The sequence below is a fragment of the Spea bombifrons genome, chromosome 3 (genome assembly GCF_027358695.1).
Source record: "Spea bombifrons isolate aSpeBom1 chromosome 3, aSpeBom1.2.pri, whole genome shotgun sequence".
NCBI classification, from domain to species: Eukaryota; Metazoa; Chordata; class Amphibia; order Anura; family Pelobatidae; genus Spea; species Spea bombifrons.
In genome coordinates, this window is record NC_071089.1 from 74,604,363 (window position 1) to 74,631,067 (window position 26,705).

General features: G+C 36.6%; 1 protein-coding gene across 1 annotated transcript in view; it reads right to left on the reverse strand.

Annotated features, from left to right (window-relative positions):
- Positions 1 to 26,705, reverse strand: part of COL19A1 (collagen type XIX alpha 1 chain) — a 193,480-nt gene that overhangs the window by 77,742 nt on the left and 89,033 nt on the right. Inside the window, exons 8-11 of the mRNA XM_053460355.1 lie at positions 11,193 to 11,237; positions 6,061 to 6,102; positions 3,325 to 3,360; positions 2,087 to 2,122 (exon numbers count right to left, since the gene is read on the reverse strand). Of these exons, the coding sequence (XP_053316330.1) occupies positions 2,087 to 2,122; positions 3,325 to 3,360; positions 6,061 to 6,102; positions 11,193 to 11,237 (159 nt within the window). The remainder of the gene's footprint in view (positions 1 to 2,086; positions 2,123 to 3,324; positions 3,361 to 6,060; positions 6,103 to 11,192; positions 11,238 to 26,705) is intronic.

Genomic DNA, 26,705 nt, shown 5'->3' on the forward strand with positions numbered 1-26,705 from the left:
AGATGTACTGTATATCCCTGGTATTTGTTACACCCTAACATCCCCTCAAGCCACTGGAAAACAAAATGAGCAGAATATCATAAAGATGTTAAATTAAATGGTACCAAAGTCAACTGACCTTAAGCAGTAATTAAAAACTCAGATCTACTTGGTAAATAGGTCTTAAACCTTAATAATATATTTGGCTACTACGCAAGTAAACTCAAAATGAACAAGGATCTTTTTTAAAGTCTCTGGACTTCTACAAAATATTGATTTCTATCTAACTACTTATGCCAGATTCTAGCAGCTGTTATGATAATGGAGATTCCGGAAATGCATCCTAGAAGATCACGTCCAAGGTTGCTTGTGGGTTACTAATGGATCATCTGGAAATGTATGCTTATATTTTCCTTTTATCCATTCTATACAAAAACACTGGAGCATTCCACTGGTTTCTATAGAGATTTCTCCATATTTTGCACATTGGCCCAGTTTTACTCCCATTTTTGCTTTGGCAGTTGTGGTGTACACAAAATATCTGTGACTTAGTATATAAATTATCATGGTATCACTTTAACGGGAAACATAACGCAACGAAAAGCATTGATGCAAGAAATTATACCAAATGCATACAAAGGACAACGATTTTGGATGTTATTCTGTGCAATATGCAAATACTATAAAGGATGTTCTTGGAGTGTAGTAAAAATGGGAAGCCAGTGATCCAGCCGGATGACCCTGGCAGAAGAATTGTGATCGGACTGGAGTGACAATAGCCAGCTGGTGGGAGTACAAGTTAGTGAAAGATAGTGGCAATCACGGAAGTAAATTGAATGAAATACTGAAAATGGGTTTGGGATGGATCTTATAATATATTATAATACATTAATTTAAAACTACTGAAAGGTTGATAACAGTGTGATTTTGTCAGCACACAGGGTAAACAGGATACAAATTAGGATTTTATTTGAAATTGGGAAAAGCAGAGGGGAGCGAAAGGAGAATGAATGTACTAAATAATTTAACTGGTCTTTATGCATATACATTAAAATAATAAGTAAATAAGTAAAACTAATGTTATGTATCTTCCTTAGTAAATAACCCTAATCATGTCAGTTGATTTGGGGGGGGGGAAATCCCTCTACATCTATGTTCTAGGAGCTTGGAATGTTTTCTGTGTATCAGCGTTATCTTAGCGTTCTATAGAGCTAAAATTCGGTTTACAAATTTTTTTCTAGATGCTGTACTCATAACATAAATAGCTAATAATAGATTGCAAAGTCACATAAAAAGTATTTATGAAAAGATTTACCCCTAGCCACAGCTCTGGAAAAAAGTGTCTGTCTTTTGCCATTTGAAACATAGGGAGATATGCTATGGTTAAAGTATGCAGCAGTCTAGACTTTCACTCTAGGCAAAATTCCAGATCATATAAAATAATAATAATAATAATAATAATAATAATAATAATAATAATAATAGTCATAACAGAGAAAGAGTGGCTATTTGTCTACACTGTGGGATATTAAACATGTTACATCAATGGTTCGTTTAAATTACCCTGCAGAGTTATGTTTAGGGTGTTGACAATGTTGTCTACAGTTTTCAAAGGCAACATTGATGCAACGAATGGGTGTTTTAGGTCTTCAGGATCTGGGTTTCTAGAATCAAAGAATGTGTGAAACATATCGGTATGTTCCTGGTCTGGTTAATGCTGACACTTGATGACCCTGCCTGGGAAATTAAACATGTTATATCAATGGTTCTTTCAAATAACCCTGCAGAGTTATGTTTAAGGTGTTGACAATGTTGTCTACACTTTTCAAAGGCAACACTGATGTAATAATTGAGTATTCGTCTTCGTCTTCGTGATCTTGGGTTTCAAAAAATGTGTGAAACATTTTGAAAGGTTCCTGGTCTGGTTAATGTAGACACTTGACACTCTGCCTCATACACAATTGAGACACTAAATATTTTAAGAACAATTACTGCTCATAAATTATATTAAAATGATGGCATAAACCTTATTTAAGACAAAGAAAAAAGTAAAGTGTAAAATGCATGTATAAACTTAGATAAAGTAAAACAAAAATCAATATATCACCTTTGCTCCTTGCTCGCCCTTAATTCCAATTTCACCCTAAAAAATATATACAAACATTTATTCAGAATAACTTAATTTGAAGCAAAGATGTTGGAGAGTTAACAATATGCATTGCAGCACAAAGTGATTTCTGTTAATACAGCTTGCATTATACTGCATAACTAGAAATGAAGAAACTATGATTACCACATATAAATACATTTGATACATAAACTTAACTAAAGGGAATGAAATATATAAAAATTTGTTATTATAAACAAGGAATGGTTTCAAATGATTGTCTAGAAACATGAATATGAAAAACGAATATTTAGCCACTGACACCTTCTATAATGTTCTGAATAATGACACCTATTTGCATGTGGTTTTCTTCAATCGGAGATAATGGTAGCTTTTGTTGGGCTATCGCATTGAATATTTCAACATAAATACAGGCATTCTAGTGTTATTTTTCATGTTTCACATAAATTAGTTATGAGCAGGAATTTAAAATGTTTACCATTGTTTACCAATTCAGACGCTTATACAAAAAGGATAATAAACGCATCATAGTTGCCAATAGTTTTGATGCAGTGAGGTCAGTTTCAATAGAAGCCCTATTGTTACAAAGTCCTGTATTGCCAGGATTGCTACGGACCTTGTAACACCACAACACGAAATGGAGGAGATGGGACTGTGACACCGTTATACCATTATACCATCTCACTGACCATGGATGGTGGGTGAAGATGTGTTCTGATGTCACAACGGCCAGGGCACTCGGTAAATATTCTGATTAACAGGTTAGAATGCTTTCAATTATATGGTGGTTCTTAATTACTTTACAATGCCTACATTAACAGCCTAGATGTAAATAACTGTTATCTCTTCAAAATATTACATAAAATGTTGTTTTGGGTATTTATTGCATGCTTCCTAGCAAACACCTAGCATAGTAGAATTCTAGATCTCCATGTACAGTCTTGTCTTTGTGAGCCTAATGCATTTGTTCTAGATTTTAACTTTTGTTTAAGGAGACATTATGTGGTCCACGAGTGATACCCAAAGTAATCTTCGCACATTTATTCACCTTAAATATGTCACTACTACTGGAATACTGATTTTGAAAGTCACAGATGTGAATGTTTGTTTAAGAAATATAAAGAATAAAAATAGATTGTTGGTTGAATGTAAAAAAGGGTTATACAAATATTCAGTTGAACAACACAATTAGCATACAGGTTCTGAGACATACTTACGGGATCACCCTTTTCCCCCTTTGAGGCACAATCAACCTGTGAATAGAAACTAAAATTAAATCTTATACTATAAGTGTAATTATCATTTGATAATCCTGTGTTACATCACATTTAGGTGTATGGTTCACATTTAATAACTGACCCTAAAATAACAGTATACAGTAGTGCACCGCATATTTTATCCACCCTATATTTGGAATGGATTCTGAATAAATTACGAGTGACCCCGTTGTCCAGTGGTTATGCATCCTGGAAGAATCTGGTTAAAGGGCTAAGGATAAATTACTGTGTACTGTTCTACCACTTCTTGTGGAAATTCTTACATGTGGTTGTCCTTGCTCAGAACATGTCCCCTACCTGGCAGACCATGAATGTTCATTTACAAATTTCATTTGTTTTATGTTTAGGTGAAGTCAACAGAGTAGGCCAATAAATTCCGTCATCCTGGTGTCCCTGCAGAACAAACGATTACATTTTCTCCAATAGTTTATTTTCTAAAGGGAAGTTGACAAGAGCAGTTGGGGTTTTAACTCTCTTCACTATTCATTCATGAAGAGCCGACAAGCTGCTCCAGTAAGAAAGGCTGAGTTGGTCCTGTACAATGCATAATTCAGTGGGTATGCTATGCATCATACAGGGCCAGCTAAGATCTTTCAGCAGTAGAGGTTTACTGGGGTTGTACGCAGGGCCGGATTAAGAGCTTTTAGGCCTTTTTATGGAAATAAATAAAATGGACAGAATTTTAACTCTTCAGCATCCATGTCAAATGGATAAAGACGACATCAGTGCTAGGCAGATAGTATAGGATATAATCTTACGTAAAGGGATTGGGGGTACCTTAGTACACTAAAAAAAAAACCTCATATATGTAAATATAATGTTAAATATGCCTTTACATATATGTGCTTCTTTTTAGAAAAAAATGTACACAAACTAATCAAACTTAGTTTTTTATGCCAAGATGCCTGGAATGATCAGAAAATAGGTATAACTCACTGAATTATGTGTATTAAGTACTCTAAAATAATTTGATGGGTTACTAATTACTAACAGGACTTTGCTCTGTATTTGTTGAAGGAAAAAAAAAACTTTTGCTAATTTTTTATGAAATTCACAAGTTGTGCAGTTCAGTCAAGGCTCATATCATTTTGTAATTATTATCCAATGATATATCCACAGAGACCAATTTACGCGGCGTCTCTAAATAAGCCTGACCATCAAACTGGATACTAGACCTAATAAACTCATTTTAAACAGAAGAGATCTCGGTAATGTGTTTTGTCTGGGAATTCACACCAGATGGAAATTGCATGAAATACAGATAGGCTTAACATATCGTTCCTGCCAACACTGAGGTCCCAGCGTGACTGTAAGCACCGAAACTGGCATCGTTCTGGAGCAGCCCCTCACAGCCAGCATTGTATTTCAGCTATCTTTTAATATATTAGTTTAAAGATCTCTGTATGTCTTTTGATTTTCAGGTACACAGATTTATTATTTTAAGATCACTATAGGTAACAATGTATGTTCCGTATTTATTTTTGTTCACATTTGTGTCTATTAAAGCTCAGTTGTGAAAATTTGCTAGATTCACAGAAACATACAGTTTATTGTCTAGCGTTAAGTCTACAGAAGAACCACCAAAAATCTAAACTAAGTTGACATATCGGAATGATATTCATTCCTTGACCTGGACTCTCCAGGTGAAGCAGTGCTTTCACAGTTTCTGTATCATTCATAATCTACCTAGGTCTCCAGGTCACTTTCTCTTGGCAGGAGAGCACCACTTGGCTATGCCCACAACCCACTACTTCCCCTCTTAACCCTTAACTTATTTAAGGTTATCTGGGGCTAGCCCACCTCCATGCATGGCTAGCCTTGCCTCTGACATGTCTAGCTCTGCCTCCATATAATGCCACGGGGGAGCTACAGGTATGGGGATATTGGAGAGAGAACATTGACAGCTGACAGGTTAACCAATAAACTAAAACACATCCCCCCTCAACTTTAGCCACTCATAGGGCGTTGATGATCCACAAAGCCTCAAATAATCTCTAACCAGACAGGGGCTAAAAAAGAAAATCGGGTGTTGTAGAATGTATGTGGTCTATATAGTCTATATAGTCTACTATCTTGTTCCTTAAAGAGGATTAAGTTCCATTGAAAATAAATGAAATCAGATTACCTGTTCAGGCTATTCTAGTTGACATTGAGTAAAACAATATGTTGTGATATTTACGGGAAGGGTATTAGTTAATTTATAATAGTAGAATAAGGGGCTGCTTGATTACTGGAACAGACATTTCAGTACTGCATACAGAACTTTAGGATTTTGTTAACTGGCTTTCCAATCAATCAGAAATCATTCAGCTTAAAAACACGTGCAAATATTTACTAACAGACGATGAGTATATTGGTTTTACTTGTGCGTGGACTCAAATGCCATTGCATTTATTATTATAAATTCTGACAACAGCACATTACCGCTGTGTACTTCTTAAGAAAGAAGATCATAGATTCTTTTTATATGATTTTTATAATCACGAACCATGCAGATCAGCATCCACACAAGGCTATTTTGTTTGAAAATAATGATTTTACAGAAAGCCATTTCCCTGTATTTATTAGCTTTGTTCTTGCCTCTCTGCTGGCTAGGCACTAAACCTTATGGATTTTATGGCAATTGCTTCACATGCTGTACAATTTGAAACCTAATTTGCACTGTTATATAATTACCAATCCTGGCAGGCAAGGCAATCCTCTTGGACCGATGTCCCCCTACAAATAAAAACAGTAAGAAAACAACTGGAGTGAGCCTAGCACCAAAATACAACATTTACCAAGTGTCCACAAGCTTATATTTTAGAAAAGCTCATAAAACTAATGCTTTCCTGTAGAATTGGAGCAGAGATGATAAGCACTGTAATTTCTATAATAAGGATGAGTTTACTACACGAGGCTAGAGTAAACGACACATTAAATAATAATCAAGCCCTTGCATTGAACAAATTATTATCTATTCCAGCTATACATTTGTTAGAAAACAGGCAGTAAATGTAATGCAGATAAGACAGATAAAAAAAAAAAGACAATTCTTCTCAACTGTGTGTGTTTCTGCATTTATTTCTCTTACAGTGTTTTTAAATCCAGACCCAAGATAAAGATTTAAAGGGGAATTTTTCACAATGGACCCGAATTTGCATGAGAATGTGGGAATTTCCAAACAATTGAGAACCACAATGCAATATGTGTTTTGAGCCATCAATTTAATAATAATAATAATAATAATATTAATAATAAATACATATTCTTCAATGTTATTACATAATTGATAATATGTTCTTTGTATAATTCAATTTTTGTCTCATGGGCATCTGCAAATGTATTCTCCAAACTGGCAAAGCTCCCACTTGCCTATATTTTTATGTAAATCATGTCATTTATTAAGGTACATTGTGTTTCAAATTATAAAACAGCATGTCTATCTACTGTGTCTGTCTTTGTATCGATCTACCAATATTTCATAGCTATGCAAGTTGGCTGGCCTCAAGACCAAAGTCCAGCTGGCAAAGAGAGGAATAAGAAACAAAAACTGTCTGCGCTTCTTACCCTAATAAAGTTGGCAACAAATATATAAACATAATATAAATGAGAGGTTTTGGTTATATGTATTGGCCAAAGCATAATTAAGCTCACCCGCCACGTCAAGGCACACTCTCAATAGGGTGAGAACCTACTCTCACCTCCTACATAGTGGGCACACAAAGCAGTTTATACTGCTACCAAAACCAAAAAGCGCAGACAGTTTTTGTTTCTTGTATACATTGTACAGCTAATACACTGTTTCTTGCAACATGCTTACACCTGTTTGGTAGGCCTCGTATTACACATTGGTATTCTTTGAGCCTGAGACTAGCTTAGCGCACCGACACCTTTTCTTTTCCAAAGAGAGGAATAATACATGACTGAGCTGAGTTCTATCTATCTATCTATCTATCTATCTATCTATCTATCTATCTATCTATATTTGTTTTGAAAGCATTTGTAATAAAACAAATCTAGGATGAATTATGGCACTTAAAACACAGTCTAAATAGCATTTCTATTACAGCGCGCGAGAAATAAAAGTAGCAAAAAAGTAATTCATAGAGTTGGACAACCACTTTATTTTTTCATGTAAAATAAATTAGTTTGCTGACACGTCTCTACACTTCTGTTTAGAACGGTATGAAAGACAAAATGTTTGGAAAACAATTTATCAAAACTAGCTTACTATGATAATTTCAAGATGTAAATGAAATCCTTGGTTCAAGTGCTTTGGAATGACAAGTTTCAGTGGAAAAAAAGCAGAAATATTTAATATGACACTTTTATAAGTAGCATCTCCTATACAGAGTCATGTTTCAGCACAAAAAAAGAGTCATGTTTATTATACATCTAGAATATGGCTTGTTTTGTTGTGTATATTCTTTTTGTCTTCTACATATTGCACAAATTATTGTGTAAAAACATAATCATATGTATAATAGAGTTTGTACTTTAAATCAAATTGGTACACTTATAAAGAACATATTTTATTCTATATTATTAGCTATTAAAATACTTGTGTCATTTTAACATGATGTTATAGTAAATATATGTTACAGGTGTATGCCTCATTAATGCTTCATTTATTTAAGATATATTACACAAGTCAGGGAGGCACATGTATAATATAAAAATGTACCATATACTATAGATGCAATGGTACAATGATACCCAACATAAAAAAAGAAAAGCTAGCACAGTGGCATGAAACATCAGATCGTAGAGGAGGAATTGAGCAATGCCACCTGCCCCTTCCTATCTTAATGTTTTTTGCCTACTATTTTAATGAGCGGAGACAATGCCCTTCCAAGGCTACATGTGGAGAGACATGGGATGATAAGTTTAATGGACAAAGTTTAATGGACTAGTCGACTTGCGTTCATGGACCAAAAATGATTTGGACAAATTCCTGCCCTTTTGAAGGGCTTTTCCCTTTCGTAAACAAAATTTTTAGTCACTCACTCTCGCTCCGAAATATTGGCAAATTTTGTTACGAGTACAATCTGAATGCACAAGTCTAAATTGTAGCACTCTGTAGTTTGGTTTATTTTTAATATACAGTTTATCGCTTCACCAGACTAGCAATCAGCGGCAGCTATAGGTCGAACAAATGTCCTGCATGGCATTTAGCCATGTCAATGGCCCATGCAGCTATCAAATGCATTAAAGTGCATTTGATGGTTGGGACTGGGACACAATGCTGATGATGACTTTTTTTTTTAACCCCTTAACGTCCATTGCCGGGTCAGGAACGTCATGCAAAACGGTCACTTAACGACCTATGACGTACCTGACACGTCATCAGACTTAAACAAGCTTAGAAAGTGATCAACGATCACTTTCTAAGCTTAAACGGTGTTGCTGTAATGCCTCGATGTCGAGGCATTCAGCAACACCGAGATCGGCATGATGGGCCATGTCTGGCCCCTCCCCGGGGCGTCAACAGCCGCCATACATTGTATGGCGGCGGATGCCCGTTTTAAAAGCGTTTAGGAGGCGATCAACGATCACCTCCTAAACTTCAATGGTGTCGCTGGAATGCCTCGATCAGGAGGCATCCAGCGACACCAAACACTTACCTCTTGATGGACTGTGACCGCTCCGGAGAGCGGTCACAGCCGCAGCTGCACGCAGTCTTCACCATCCGCAAGATGGCGGCGGCCCGGGAAAAAAAATAATAAAGGTTTAAAAGTTGGCTAGACGGTCTCCAGACCCTCTAGAGAACTCTGGCTCCACTTGCAGGTTGAATACAGGTACTGCATTCAACCATACAAGTCAATGGAGCCCAGCTTTCTAATCACTATGTGATTAGTAAAATATTAAAAAAAAAAATAAAAAAAATTTAAAAAAAAGGAAAATAAGAAAAAGCTTAAAAAAAACATGGTAACATTTAAAAATTATTATGCTTTAGAGGAACTATCCAGTTCCAGCAAAATGTAAAAAAAAAGTCCGAAAAGAGTAAAATAAATAAAATAAAAAAATAAAGTTTATTATTATCAGCAAGGGCTAAAATTAGCGCTGTATCTTCCCAAAAATCCTGACGTGGAAAAATTTAAATAAAAAGCATTTCAAATACCCAAGGGGTGTCTACTTTAAAAAAATGAATGGTTTGATGGGGTAAATTGAAGTGGCCGGGCTCAAAGATAGGGCATAGGCACAGACTGACCGAAATGGGGGGAAAAAAAAGCGCACTTCCAAAATGTGGCATTTTAACCTCAAACACCAGACAAACCCATACATGTGGGGTATGACTGAACTCGGGAGATGTTCCTGAACACATATTAGGGTGTTGTTTGATAGTGACGTATACCTGGAGCTATAAATTTATACCCAAAGTACAATTTGTGTGAAAAAAATACAAAAAAAAAATACTACCACAAAGTGTGTCAAAGGCTGGTGGTAGAATCTGATGCATGGAAAGGGTTAAATACTACCATTTTAAGTACCTTGGGGTGTCTAGTTTTTAAAAATATATGGTTTTATGAGGTAAATTGTAGTGGCCAGGCTCAAAGATAGGGCATAGGCACAGACTGACCAAAATAGGGGAAAAAAAGCGCACTTCCCAAATGTGGCCTTTTATCCCCAAACAGCAGTCAAACCCATGCATGGGTGGTATCACTGTACTCGAGAGATGTTATTGAACACATATTAGGGTGTTGTTTGATAGTGACGTATACCTGGAGCTATGAATGTATACCCAAAGTACAATTTGTGTAAAAAAAAATACCAAAAAAATAGTAACACAAAGTGTGGCAAAGGCTGGTGGTAGAATCTCATGCATGGAAAGGGTTAAAATACTAGCATTTGAAATACCTTGGGGTGTCTAGTTTTCAAAGATATATGATTTGATGGGGTAAATTGCATTGGCCGGCTTCAAAGATACCCGAAATGGCACATGGGGGGAGGAATTACCAGATTTGGAAAAAATGGTTTTGAAATAGCAAAACGCTACCTGTACTTAATGCTCCATAACAGGCAGAAAAAAGCAAAAAAACATAAAAACATTGGGTATTTCTAAACTCAGGACAAATAGTAGAATATATTTAGTAGGTTTTTTCATTAGCTTTTTTGGATGAGTAAAAGATTTTTGGGGTAAAAGTCAGAAAATGTGTTTTTTGTTTACATTTTTCATCATATTTTATTATTTTTTTATGGGAAATTAGATAATATGATTAAAACAATGGTATCTGAAGAAAGCCCTCCTTGTCCTGAAAAAAACAACATATAATTTGTGTGGGTTCACTAAATGAGTGAAGAGAAAATTACATCTAAACACGAACACCGCAAAAGTGTTAAAACAGCCTCGGTCCCAATGGTACAAAAGGTAAAACACAGCCTGGTCCTTAAGGGGTTAAAGAAAAAGACACTTTATGATAATATTCCAATTTGAAGATTTGGTGTTTCACTCCCTCCCCACATATGCACTGAAGTGCCGCTTAGGCTTAATATGATATGGTAGTGCCACCTCTCCTAGTAGTTCAAGTTCTTGATCTGTAAAAGGCATTGTGATCACAGAACAGTTGTATCTATAACTTTTATTTCTGCACTCATTTACAACATCATTGTATACACACATACACAAATGTGGAACACGCATAGAACTGACAGCAAGAATAAGCTATTAAAAATTAAGGTTTAGATGGGTCAATGGTTTGAGACCAATATTTCCTTTTTTTAGCCCTGTAATTCTAAAATCAGCATTTATTAGTGACTCTTAGCAAAAACAACACAGCGATTAAAGACACATACTAAAGAACATTCATCATTCATATAAAATTTACCTTTTCCCCCTTTTCTGGAACATATCCACTGGAACCATGTTGACTCTAATGAAAAAAAAAAATATAAGTATTTATTATGTTAGTAAAACATGAAAAATATTACAAAACCATTTAGTCAAATCTAAGTGAAAGGTTTCAACGAAGTGCTAATAATGGAAGCAAATGGACATGCAATTAACAAAGCAGTCATACGGCAATGTTATTGTAACATTTGATTATATTTAAAGAGGTTGAAAATATTTCTGTAGCCTTATATTTGAGAAGATGCTTCACTGATCATAAAAGCAAAAAGTATAAGTAGGATAAATAGCACTTCTGAAATCCTTGGTTCAAAATAGTGGAAGGAATCCCCAAAGCACTTGTCTTGCGATGGCATGTCACCCAACCTGAGAAGAACAAATAACCAGTACTGAAATGCAAAGCTAACATTATTGTTATCTATTGATTTATAAAGATCCATCATATTCCGCAGCGCTGTACAATCGGTAAACAGGACATAACAATTAGTGCATAACCTAACAATTCGGACTTACAGAAGCAAAATAAACATGACGTACTGTATTTTGGCAAAAGCACACAAGCTCATCTGCCAAGAAAGAGAACTCATAGGGAAAGAAAGAAAAATGTCATTTAGCTAACACATAATAGCTGAACATTCTGTTCAAATCAATATCTGTTATAAAAAAGAAGGTAGACTCTACATGCCTATCCCAATTAACCTTTAATAAGGAACTCATGCCTATCTCAGTTTACCCTGAATAAGAAACTCAAGCAAGAAAAGAGATGGACTTATTCTCTCCAATCAAAGTATCATTACAACTTGTATTTAAAGAAATTAAAAGTTACAATTAAAAGATGTTTGAGGCTGCTCAGGAAAATGGAATTACAGGGCTAAAAAGAAGGAAATATTGGTCTCAATCCATTGACCCATCTAAGCCTTAATTGGCATTCGAAAATGCATGGATTGCTATTCAACACCCTAAGTACACCACAAATAGTGTTTGTTTGTAGAAATACAGAATTTGACAGCAGATAAGAACTATTTGGCCCATTTATTCTGCCCTTAATCAGTTCTTAGTCTTGTCTTAAGCCGTTCAATGGGGTGAGCAGAGTACTATTGTACCTCAAATCAATGCATCATTGCGACCCAGTAAATTCGGAGAGAAGACAGATAAATGGGCAACTCTCATCCATCTACAAAATTATTGCCATTCAGTCAGATGCACTCAATTGATTTATTAGTGAAGGTCTCTTACAGCCATAATGGTGTCCTAAGGTTAAACATTTTATGTGTTAAGATCCTGTCAAAACCAGTATTTATGCATAGAGTGTTTCTTTTTATGAATGAAAGAGCATTTTTTTGTAAAGTACCAGCATTGAAAAGTTACATTTTACAACTTCTATTTAATTGGTACTATTGACTAATAGACATTTAAAACTTTTTGGGGCTTTACCGACAAAAAAGTGGCACTACTGTAAGTAATTTAACTGTTTAATGGAACCGTAATTTTAGCAATTTTGCATTTGTTTGCAGACATCACATTTTTTTTTTCAATTTAAGTGGCTTATACATTCCCTGTAGCAAATGAGAGCTCTATTAATTTGCAACTTAAGTATTTGATGGTATTGAACCTCTTCCAACAGTTTTGAGTGTTTCTCAGGTGTGCTCATAATATTGTTTTTCCATTGTCCTATGGGAGATCTGCCCAGGTGGTAATTCTGTTAGGGGTCTCTGGTAAGTGTGATATCTCCATGAATCCAGTACAGGACCAGCACTACTATAAGGGCAAACTACACGGCTGCCAAAAGTGCTTTGCTAGAGGGAGCCACCACAAGGTTTCCGCCTACTGAATATTAAGAAGCATTTGCCTCAATGAGGGGGCACCAAGGGAATAGTTTGGCTAGGGTGCTAGAAACCATCTTTTTGGTAGAGCTACCTATAGCACCTTAAACTTGCAGAGACCTGTGTTAAACTCTTTAAAGTGCATTACCTTTTTTTGGTTTTCTTTTAACATGGCCACATGGTATTTTGCAGAGCTGTTATATCTGACTTAGCTTATCTATGAGAAGGCTTTTATGATAATGGCATTAATACAGTGTCAACATGTTCAGCTCTAAAATCAGCCACAAATGGGGAAAAACTGGTAGCACGTGCATGGATATGTAGACACACAGAATTCTGGTCGGGGTTTACATGACTTTAGTACTTTCTCACTACATTGACAGATGGAGACATGGATGGCCCTGCTCCTGACTGACAAAATTGCCACGGGCTTCTAGGTAGGTGTATGTGATAAGATAAGAGCAAGGACTGATTAAGGTCTGAGTCTCTACATCAGGGAAAATGGGCAGACCAGATGGACTGAATGGTTCTTATCTCCCATCGAGTTCAATATTTCTCACCTGAAGGCTATAATGATTTTGCTGGAAAGTCGCAGTATAGCCGCCTCTTTAATAGTTAAATATGACATATTTTGGTTCTATAGCCTTTTGGGCATAATTTCTTTCAACTAGGACACTGAGATTGCTATCAGTGTTGAAGATGTGATGGATGTTTCATTAGATAACAACAGTCTGAGTGAAAGAGACTGTCTATACCATTTTAATTAAAAATATACAAAGGTATATACAGTGGGTTTGCACACTGGTTTGCATTTGTGCTGCTCTTTTTTTTCTAAATATAAAGTAATTGTGTATCCATTACATAAATTAAACTCAATATTTTAAAATCTATTTAAGCATTTTGCCACTTAATTAAAGGTAAACTATATTGAATGGAAAATAATACAGGAACATTGTGCTTGTTTGGAAGATATTGTACTACAATAAGTTTTGGACAATAGTTTTAGCAAATGGCACCTTGGAATCCATTAGGGTAATGAAAACAACTAAGGTTCATTAACATGAAAGTGTTTCCTTTTCTAAACTAAGTCTGAAGCTCACACATATCTGAAGCTCTGTTAGGGTAAGAATGTTTTATTAAAACTTTGCCTCTACATGTGAAATCACCCGGAGAATATGCTTTCAAGTACAGTTCCATTTAAGCACAATGGAGCATGCAACCATTCTGTATTAAAGAAAAACAAACTAGTTTGGACCTATACTGCAACCATAACGTTTTTTTTTAAGTGTAATTTATTTTTAAGTAATTAATTCAATTATTTAATTATACATTTATAATTATATCAGTATTTTTCTACTTTGAATTTAGATATCTGATCACCTTGCCCTCCTGTCCTATATTGGACATCTTTGAAGCTGGCCAATTCAACTTACCCAATCAAATCATATATTCTTGAAAAATAGACACTCCAGGGTATTTTAACACTTTCCTTGCACTAAATCCCATACCAGGCTTTGTCAAAGTTTGTGGTAATAACTTTTTGTTGTGTACTTTGCCCCCCCCAAACAGCTTGCGGGTGCCACCTTTGTCCCAAAGCAGTTTATCAGTGCCATCCTAACACCCAACCACTCTACCTATACCATCTTTGCCCCAAACAGATTGTTTGTGACATCATTGCCCTCAAACAGCTTATGTGTTAAAACAGCCATTGTCACGAAGGGTACAAAACTGAAAACCAGTCCAGTCATGAAGGGGTTAAAAAAAACCCTACAAAATATTTAGTTTGCTCAAACTATATTTGTGGCATTAGTGAATGTATTCATATACCAGTAAGTGATTTAAATTATTGTGGTAGGATGCACATGCTTGCAAGGTCACCACCGCACAATGTTAGGTTCTAAAAATATCACTAGATACTTTAAAAAATATACTTTACTAATATATAAAGTGCATTTGCTTCAAAATTCAGCTGGAGGTTTAGGCATTTTCATTTCTTAAGAATGCACTCCAAAAATAACGTACATTGATTCACTCTTTCTTCACTAAAGGTTATACTTTTCATTTTCAGAAAACAAATCCCACGGGTGCAACCCTAGTTGCCTGTTTTTGTGGACTTCACCTCCCATCATCAATATGGCTGAGAGTGATTGCAGTTGTTACCCACAAAAGCTCATCTGCCCATTTGTTACTAATATATATATATAAGAGCTGTGGAAGTACTTGCCCCTTACAAATTCTCTCTTCTATTTTTCCTTATTTGTCAAATATAAAAGTTTCAGATCATCCAAAGACAACGTGGGTAAACACAAGCTGCAGCTTTTCAATAATCATTTCATTTATTGAAGGTAAAGAGATAATTAAAACCTATATCACCCATGTGAAAAAGTAATAAAAGTCATTGCTGTCCTAAATCTAATAACCGGTTGTGCCACCCTTGGGGCAACAATTGCAATCAAATGTTCGTGGTACCTGTCTTTTACATGGTTTATTACTAGCATTTTCTAAAATCTATTTGAAGGAAGGAAGGGTTTTTTTATGGCTACATGATGGCAGTGATCAGACATTTTGTGTTCCTGCATGTCAGCTAGCTTTTTTATGTATAAGTAGATAGTATAAATCCTAAAATGACAATATCTAGGTATAAATATCTACCATGGTGCATGGCAGCAAGCACCCATGTTAGACTGCTGGCCTCATGCACCGGTTGTTGCTTTGTTTCACGACACACAGCATGAGAAGGTGCTTTTTGATCAGCAGCATTTATTGCCCTGTGATCAGAGCCTTTCATTGGAAACACAAGGCTTCCATAATTACATTTATTTGGATAGGGCCAGCAAATTCCATAGCGCTGTTACAATCAGAGGAATAATTTAAAATCACACACAATAACAAACTAGTAGAAAAGGAGAAGAGGGCCCTGCTATTGCAAGCCTATAATCTTGTCGGTGGTTGAGGGGAAAGTGAAACAATAAGAGACTAACATGAAGTCTCAGGTTTACGTGTAACTGCAATGGTTCCCTCAGCCGAGGCTCCCTTGCTGTGGGAACCATTGAGATTTTTAAACATAACATTGCCGTAATAAAGGGTTTAAAGTCCGCTATTATATACTTAAAGGTATTTCATTAAGGGCTTTGAAAGGAGTTAAAATAATATGATTCAAGAGAATTTTGTATTTTAATTACGGCAAATTATGTTTCTTCTTTGTCTTTTATTTTTAACTGGGCTTTCTTTTTTTCACAAACATGACAAAAATTCTCTTCTGGAAATGATATTACGAAATGGTAGGCTTGTCATTAAACCACTTTGGCACTAGTTAGATTTTTTTTGTTCGCTCATGAACAACTTTTCTGAAGGTTCAAAAGAAACATGCCCAATTATTCTTTACACATGCTGCATCTCCTTTGATTTATCTCATTTTGTTACAAGACTTTAAATTGCCTTGTTCTTAACAGCTCTCCAAATCATTGTGCATGCATGATGACAATGACCCATGCTTCCTACCAATCAATCAAGCACAGCAAGTCACAATCAAAGCTCTATTATTTAAAATACTATGCTACAAATTCAATATTACACATAAATGTACATTTTAGAACAGCCTATATTGCTTGCACCAATTTATTTTATTTAAAATCGGGTAATTTGTATGGACACTACAGATTTAGGGGCCAGTGATATTAAATTCAAAAAATGAAATAGTGATAAAAACTTGAGAAACTTTTTTCATTTCATAGTGCAAATCCCCCCCCTGTAGTTTTGCATAAAAAGCGTACAATTTTAAGTGAGAAAAGACATTAATCATTTTTCTTCCTTCTATACATCCCTTTCTTATTTAGGGACAAGGGTTTTATTTATACTGTAAAAGTTGATCCAAGTGCAAAGTTTGAAAAGTAGTCTTCCCACCAATGTAACCAATGGAATTCCTATTGCTGATTGTAGGATTCCTTTAATTGTTATAGTGGCAATCTCTTTGCACCAGAATTAATTTTTAGACATAAGCTCAAAATGTTGTTTAATCCAAACTAGATATTAGAAATATTACATTTGGAGCAAGGCAACCACTGGAGTTTGGTCACTTGAACGTGTCTGAATAAATTGGGCTGTTTTACTATTATTACTATTATTTTACTTACATATTTATTATCACTACCGTTTTCACAATGTTATCCTGTCTTCATTATTTAGTGAAGCTATTTCTAGTGAAAACGTGACATTTGATGTGAAAAAAAAATACTGAAATGCTGAAAGTATCCAACCAAACTATTCCATCTATCACTTGAATCCCTACGGCAGCCAAAGTCTGTTCTCATAAGTTTATTCAAAGTAGCTTAAAGAGCTATAGTAATTTAGATCAGCAGATGTGGTGGGTATGAAAGAAATGGAACCAGGAAAGAATCCCGTAACATTAGAGCACTTATTTCTGCAGGGGATGAACGTACCAAGCCTTGTACACACAATGTTATGGTTTCTATACATCATTTTTTGGCGTCTGTGTGAGTCAAGAACTGTAACTAATGGACAGCTGGAAAAGTCATTGAAAACTCATTGAAGGATAAGATACTTGATTAGTTTACTAGAGTTTGAAATATGTGGCTCTTCTTCATGGTTAATAAATGCTAAAGAAAACCAGTTGCTTACCTCTTATGAATATGTTGCCTATTTAGAAACACCCCATACAATTTTAGAAAATAAATACGTGAAATCAAACCTATGTAAATCAAAATGGCATGTCTAACCATGTTCTGGAGGCTTGCAAACACAACAGGCCTTCCAACTGAAATGTAACATTGTACCCAAGCCTCTGATCCTGTATTTATAGACTAAAGCATATTATCATAATCATTAAATGTATAAAAGATACAAACTAATAATTAACATTGGTAGTTAATCTTTGATTGGCATTGACTATTCTATGCATACTAGCATATGAACCCATCATTGAAGTGACACAGCCAAAATATTTTTCTTTCACCCTTTCTCTCTTCTTTTTGCATCTCTGTTTCCCTCCTTCTCTCTCTCCAGATTTCCCTCTTTCCCCATCTTTTCTCTGCTTCCTTTTTCTCTCTCCCTTCTCTCACTCCTGTTTGCTCTCTCCCATCCCATCACCCCCTCAACTCACATATATTCTCCTGACTTTCCTTTCCTTAGTCTAATGACTTGGAACCTTCCCCATATTTTATTGGATGCCCTGTCAGATGCCTTGTACACATTATCTGGCAACAATTTTTCTTTAACTTATTTTTACACTGATCTCTATCAAAGGGCAGTGCACACTCTCTAGAGATCTCAGTGGGTGTCTTTTGTGCTCAATTGACACAGGTGAAACCTTGTTTTTGTGTCAGTTTCCCTTGTACAGAAATTAGGGTGTTCTCCTGTATAGCTCCGGTTTCCCCTGTACAGCAATCAGGGAAATTCAATAGGGAATCCTCTGATTCTTGTCTATGCACATTGTGTAACCACCAAGCGAGTTATTATGGCAGGAAACCTGATTGCACTCTCTACAGATCCTGTGAGTCTACAGGATCTCTGGGCAATGGAAATGGCCCAACATCCACAGGAAAGGGCATGTCAGAGAAGAGTTCCATGGGAAATGGTGGTTTAGAGCAGAGGGATTCTGGAGGGAGCAGGTAAGAGTAGTGAAGGCAGGGAGGGGCCGGGAGGTGAGTTGGATGGGTTGGGAAGAGGCTGCAGGAAGCGGTTAGTAGCAGAGAGGATATTTTATACCCCAAAGTGGTATTGCTTTGGCCCCATAGATTCCCCATAACATCAACTTTGTATGGAGGTGTTGGTTTATATGGACCATATTTTAAACTTAAAACTTTACATATCTTTGGGGTAATTTTTAATTGTGTGGAAATAATTTTATGCAAAACTGTGAAAATTATGTTATTAAATATTATAAAAACACAGCACTACTTGTTCAACAAAACATATATAACGTGTGAGTACAGTGAATTCGGAAGAGGGACTCATGGTTCAAAAAATACACAGTAAAACTACCAAAAAAGTAGAAAAAGTAGTTAAAGAACTTAAAACAAACACTGTACTGTTGCATTACTAGGGACGCTCTTTAAGACGAGAATCTATGGAAACAGATTATTATCCAGCAGTTTCCAGATGTTCATTTCTAGTGCTGTATTACTATTAATATTAGTAACACTGACAAACGCTCAGCCATATCAAGAGCAGATAAAGCACACAAAACATTGCAATATAGTTTTCTGAAAAAAAATTACATTTCAGCTATAAGTACATAGCTTCACTATCATACCTGCAGTCAACTGACACAGGCTTAGCTAACAAAATGAACGATTTGGAAATATAAGCACGCTGAACCACTAGGAAGCTGTGCATTCCTTTATTTATTTAGAAATTGTTTCACTAGGAAAAATAAACTGTGATTTTCAAATATGTCCTGAAGACCATTAACAATTACTGCTATACAGGTACAAAGTGTCATATCCCAGTGCTCTGCGTCTTAAAGTTGCATAGCACCCTTTAATGTATTGTACGGGGGCTGTGCCCGCTTGGCATTGTCTTCCATAGTATCAATGGGCCAGTTGGAGAGATCAGAGATTTCCTTTCTAGCTGGCCTATCAAGCAGCGGCACACGACAATCTGCCCCACTGTTTTGGATCAAGAGCTATCCCTAGTGGGATGTTGGGCCCAGGATGACTTGTGGGGCCCCCACTGACAATAACATCATGAACCTGCTGCACATTTTCTGCAATTCCTATTCATTTATTTATATTCATGTAACAGTACATATTTAACAAACAGTGTATTAATAGTTTGCCCTATAAAGCTATACCCAGCTGTTTTTCAACTTGCTTGAGGTTACCTTCCTTATATAAGTGCTGTCACTTGTACCACGGGCAACCTACATGACTACCCAGGTGTCCGTCTCTGCAGTGTCCGGAACAGCTGGAAAGTGGGAAGAGAAATATCCCCCACCACAGATTGGTGTCCATATACACACATTCTTTAACACTATATTCTGCCACAGCTGTCCCTGTCTCACAACCCTTATTTTTTTATCTCTCTCCTGCTCTCACTGATTTTCATCCCTCCATCTTCCTCTTGCAAAGTCCTTTCTTTATGCAGTTTGCTCTGTCTGAGCTGAGTGCATTTCCAAGGGATTAAGATAGGTGGGAACTTGGGCTGTCCCCATTTTGCCCTATGTAAAGGAAATACCAGGTCATCCCCTGGACCTGCCTCCCTAGGCCAGAAAATGTCACTGCGAGGCATACGTTTTCAGGCATTTTAAAGAGGTGTAATATTTGAGATTTTCTGCAAAGTTATTCTGTAAAACCAGCTTCCTTCTTCTAATTTGGAACCACAAGTAAGTTGCTGGAGATGAACCGGAGGTTCTAGGACATGTTAAGAGTTGGGGGTAAGGATACTGTTCTTCTAGAAGACTTCACATTAAAACAACCTTTCCCATCATTACAGTCACTAAAACTCCCTAAATTAGTCTAATTTTTTTTTCTTTCTTAAACATTTTACTTTCATTTTTTGAAGCATTAGCATTCAGTTTACTGACCCTACACATTAAATTTGAGATTCTTATTGGTTGTTGCTCTTTTATAACAAACACAAATATTTGTTATTTTAATCACCATTTATTTTTATTTAATATTTAATCATCACTGATACAAAGGTTTATTTAGTTAAATGAACTGCAAATGATGTAATAGCTTACACAAAAAATAAGGAATAAAAAAATCCCAAAACACCCTTATATGACAAGTGATACTGAAAAATGTTAAAAATCTATATAATGGAAGGAAAAACCATAAAACGAAAAGCAAAGAACAAAAATCAATACCTATATAAAAAAGATAGGTCACCATGTACAGCATGTATAAATGATAAGGATTATTGCTCATTCAGGCCCTGAGGGGAAAGGTGATGGATCTGACACATTTCCCATATAGAAAGCTCACTTTTCGGTCATCACCTCCAGCTTTTTCTTTTTTGCGTTCGACATTTAGTTGTTCTGAATTATTCTGATTTTGTTAAAATGGAAGGGGTATGCAGCACATGGACTCAGAAGTGTCTCTCAACAGAGCAGAATGTCAAAAACCTCTGCAGGTAGATCAATGTCCATTAATGCATTCCCCACAGGCAGACATGGTTTATACACAACTAGAGATAAGCAAATAAATTACACGTATTCTTATATCAAATATGTTTGGCTAGAAGTGTATTGTTTGCTAACAAACATATAGCATATGTTATAATATGGTTATGGAGTGAGGCTAAAATTGACAATTTTTTTCAGGCTATTCTGAAGGTTATCAGGGATAAAGATAAAACTGGATCACAGCCATATCTACATCATTTTACATATCCAACTTATATGTAATATAGTTAAATTACTTGGATACAGGCAAAACTGAGACCTTCTCATTTCCGCCCACTCAGAGCTCTCCCTCTCCTGCTTTATATAGGAGGCAGGAAGAAGACATGACCACATTGAAGAGGCAGGGCTAGCCAAGCATAGGGTGAGGCTAGCACCCAATAGAAAAGGGACAGGGTCCCAATAATTATGTTTGTTGCATAGACTGTAAACTTTACCAAACTTTTTCCAAAGAAAAAAAAAGGCAAAAATCTAAGGGATTTTCTTCTTTCGACACACTTTGTATGAACTCATTTTACCAATTATATCCCTCATGTAATATTACTATCATTAACTTATCCTTTATTTCGAAAATTTCCTCCGCAAAACTGTTTATCTGCTTCCCGATGTGTTCAAATGAACAAGCAGCACATTCCTAATAATGGAAGATGACAATATCTTAACTGTGCTGTTAACGGAAAGGTTTGCACATATCCACTAGGTTTCAAGTTGGCCATTGATTTACTGATTAAATATTTGTAGCTGCAAAGGAAAATGGAATATTCTAAAATGTGTTTTCCAATAGCCTGATAAATGTGATGGCACCAAGGCACTTACCATAGGCACCTTTCATTTCCCACAGCGTAAGTGGGTTTTGTTTAATAATCTTTGGACATGATATGGAAATACCAATGCTTAAAGGTCTACTTAAAGCAAAGCCCTTCAAGTTATTTAAAAGGACTATATATATGTGAAGAATAGCATGCAATTTCACAAAGAAAAATCTATTATCACCAGATCAATTCCAATACATTTTCAAGGGTGTGGAACTTCTCTGTACTTTAAGATGATCTAAGATCATAACTTTAGGGGATGATTCAGGCTTTTCCAAGGAATGAATCGTAAAAAAGTGATTCAAAAAGGGCAGGGTAATGGGTTAATTGGTTATCTTCTGCTGTCACCATTCATGTATCTTTCATTTTTATTATATTTTTTTTAAAGTTTCCTTACATTTTTAACATAATTCTCACATCAAAATCACTCACACGTCACATTCAGATAGAATGCAAGTGTCTCTCAGGCAATTTATTCTGTTAAAAGTGAATGTAGCCTCAAATCTAAGTTTGTTGGCGTCTGTCATGTTTTACTTTTATATACGTTAATGTTATATTTGTATAGTGCCATCACATTCTGCTACACTGTCCACACAAATGGTAACAAGGACATGTAAAATATAAAATTTGTAATTTCTCAAATATTTTTTCTTGCTATAGACTGTCTTCTATGGCACCTACTTCTTTATGTTGTTAAGTATATTTGTGTGATATTGGAATGGTAATGCTTTAGGGGATATATGGCTGGTTGTGTAAAGGGAAGGTTGAGGTTGCTGTTTAAGCAGAAAACAATGTATATTGAAAGCCAATTTCATTTACACAGCCCTGTAGGCAATTCATGTCACCTTAGTTTAGGATGATTTTTTTTCTTGCCAAACTGGCAGATATTATAATTTTTCTTTATGTTGTGAGTGATAAGTGTCACTGAGTAGTTAATAACTATACGGAGAAATATGCATCGAGGTTGTCACTTTTGCCACTGCCAACTAATATATATTAGATTTGCCTACCAGATGAATTAGATCCATGCTAAATAACAAGGCTACGGGCTAAAAAGGCGATACATATTTAATAAAGATAGCATTATACGCTCTACAGGTACAGGAAATAAATATAACACCCTGTATAATCTCTGTATACTGTATTACATAATGTGTGTATAATTTCTATCTATAGACATTTAACACTAGACATTTTGTAATATTGGCACTTTTCATTTTCAACCTTTCAGCCTTTCTGGTTAGGCTGAGACCCGATTTTCAGGCACGGTTTTGCTTTTGCTGGCAGCGGGGATCACAGGCTAGTTGGAGGGGTTCTCTAATCTCCCCTAATCGGCCCAGTGAGCTGCCACGTGGCCACGTTGAGAGTCTCTAAAGCTGAGAACTATGAGGCGGCTCTTTGGGTAATGTATGCAGGACTGCAGCTGCGGGTCCATACATACCGTATAAACATACCAGAGATTACAAATGATGGTAACACATTAAAAAAAATAGACAACGCGTGGCTTGCCACACTCAAACTAATCTAACCCAAACAAAATTAAAATAGGGATTTTAGTTACATCCAAACTAATCAATCCAGTAGATATTACATGAAATATACTTTTCAGATACTCCTGTGTCTGCTGAAATACATTATGTCTCAATGTAATTAAATGCATTAGCAATAACATACTCGCTTACACTGTAGCTTGGAAGTAAACACCTTAATTGCCCCCATGTAACATAACTATTACATACATCCGGAGGGAATGTGTTCAAAGCTTGTTTGTGGTAAAAATAAATACAATTTGTCCATTTGTCCTTTATCTTCTCACATGGGTGTCTTACATTAATAAGGACCCAAAGAACCTTTACTAGCTCACCCAGTGACAAAGGACACTTGGGCAATCTGCCCTTCACAGGTCAGAATAAACTACTGGACCCAACTATAAACCTGGGGGAACAAAGACATTCTTACACTTCCCAGTGATCTAAGCAGTCAATAAAACTGCTTCCCTACATCTGCTTCCTACTGAAGAGCAGGCTGAACATGACACATAACCCATATCACAAAATCACCCTTAAGCAATTACTTAATGAGACCAGGAATGCGGGCAGCAGCATTTTTACCAAACAGACATACATACATATATATATATATATATATATATATATATATATGTGTGTGTGAAAAATATTATAGGTATCTTTTTGTGACTTACAAGCCCTCAATAGTTCTTTAAACAAAAAGTCAGCAGACCAGTATAAAAGAAGATGTATTACTTTCAAATTATAAAGTTGTAGAAAGTGTTCAGAGAGAGACTGAATTAGTTTGACTTGGAAACAGTTTGCACAGACGATGAAAGCAAGCACCTCCAAAGGCTTGCTCTCAGAGAAACAGTAGGGACACCGTGCTATTTAAGTCAGTACAGTGAACAAGATATTACCAGTGTCTGTATAAATGCCATCAGCAAGTTACTTCCACACATCTGATAACTCATTATTCATGCTGTGCTAGTCCGAAATGGCCAATCTTGTAAGATTTTTGCAAAAACATTATAAAAATAATTCTGCAGAAGTTTGTTTTGATACTTGGCAAATATACCTTATGTGCAATTCTATACGTATAATAATATATAATATCCAAACTACTCATTTTAAAAAATTCAGATTCTTCTATAAGATAACACACACATATATAATAGATGTGTGTGTTATCTTTCTCTCCAGATGACAGGGATAAATTCCCGGTGCAGGCATAGATATATTATATATAAATATATATATATATATATATATATATATATATATATACCGTATTGGCTCGGATATAGGCCGCCCCCGTATATAGGCCGCACCCTAAAAGTTTGGTGCTTTTTTAAAGAAAAAGTTTTTTTTCTTTAAAAAAGCACCAAAAAAAACATGCTGCCACTGTCCTCCCCCCGAGATATGCTGCCACTGTCCTCCCTCCCCGAGATATGCTACCACTGTCCTCCCCCCCGAGATATGCTGCCACTGTCCTCCCTCCCCGCGATACGCTGCCGCTGTCCTCCCTCCCCGCGATCCGCTGCGCTCCCTCCCCGCGATCCGCTGCCCTCCCTCCCCGAGATCCGCTGCCCTCCCTCCCCGAGATCCGCTGCCCTCCCTCCCCGAGATCCGCTGCCCTCCCTCCCCGCGATACGCTGCCCTCCCTCCCTGCGATACGCTGCCCTCCCTCCCTCCCCGCGATACGCTGCCGCTGTCCTCCCTCCCCGCGATACGCTGCCGCTGTCCTCCTCTGCCCCCCCTCCTCGACTTACCGGAGCAGACTCCCGGGTGTCTTCAGGGCCGGCGAGGGACATCTACGCAATACGCGTATGCAACTTCCGGTACCGTTACCGGAAGTTGCATTTGCGTATTGCGTAAATGTCTCCCGCCGGCCCCGCAAGACACCCGGGAGTCTGCTCCGGTAAGTCGGGGGTGGGCAGAGGTAAAACGCTTAGATAACCTCCCGTGCCGGCACCCCCCCCCGTGGGAAGTGCTGGCAGGGGAGGCTGTCTGAGCGTATCGGGGAGAAGGATGCAGGTCCCCTGCACCACTGCGGGGGATCTGTATCCTAACCCCGCTGCCTGCCTGGCGCCCGGGACTGCATGTCCCGGGCGTCGGGCGCTAGACCCCGAATATAGGCCGCACCCCCACTTTAAAAACTTAAAGTGGGGGAAAAAAGTGCGGCCTATATTCGAGCCAATACGGTATATATATACTGTATATGGTGTGAAAAAAAGCTGTAGAGTAAAAATGCTATCAATTAGACAACAGTTTATTTTTATGATGTAACAAAGTGCAAAGTGAGTGAACAGAATAAAATAAATCTAAATAAAATCAATATTTTGACCACCCATTGCATTCAAAGCAGCATCAACTCTTCTAGGTACACTTATTATTATTATTATTATTATCTTTTATTTATATAGCGCCAACAGTTTACACAACGCTTAATACAATACACATGAACACATTTTTTTAAGCAACACGGCAGGTAAGTTGTCCCAAACATCTTCATGCACGTCTATCTTGCTCTGTAGATCCTGTTTATGAAAACCTTTACACACTTGTCCATAGCTTGGATTACTTTTAGCTCTTACAATAACTGTATTGAAATATACACTGGAAAGAGCTGTATTATAATAAAAACTGTCCCAAGAACTGTTGGCCTTCATCCGAGCATTGTTACTTATTCGACATATTACAATTGATCACATAAAACCCCCATTACAATTCAAGCTTGGTACTGTAAAAATTGGTTTGCAAATTCAAAAACCTGTCCAGCCACTATGTGCTAAGCTAAAATTAGCAGAACCCAAATATGTCTACATTATTAATGACCTGACTACCAAGGTAGCTAACATGATGTTCTATGTTTTAAACATCAAGCTCACTTTTTTAATAATGTAAAAAAAAATATAGGCATTTTTTAGCCATAACATGTCCAATTCTGGACTGGAAATTAAAACCAGTCCTGGAAATAATTGAATACCAGCCGTGATATTTCACGGTGTCATTTTTAGGCACACTGCATTTGTTGGATTCTGCCCCCATATTTTGTTTAGAATAGGGGTAACTCTAAAACTATATGTGTAAAGTATTAGTGAGTATGTGTATATGTATGCATGTTTACCGTGTTAGAGGGGCCGAATGTATGTGTTAGTGTAGAGCTGACCATTATAATACCTGCAACATCCTAATTCATTCCAA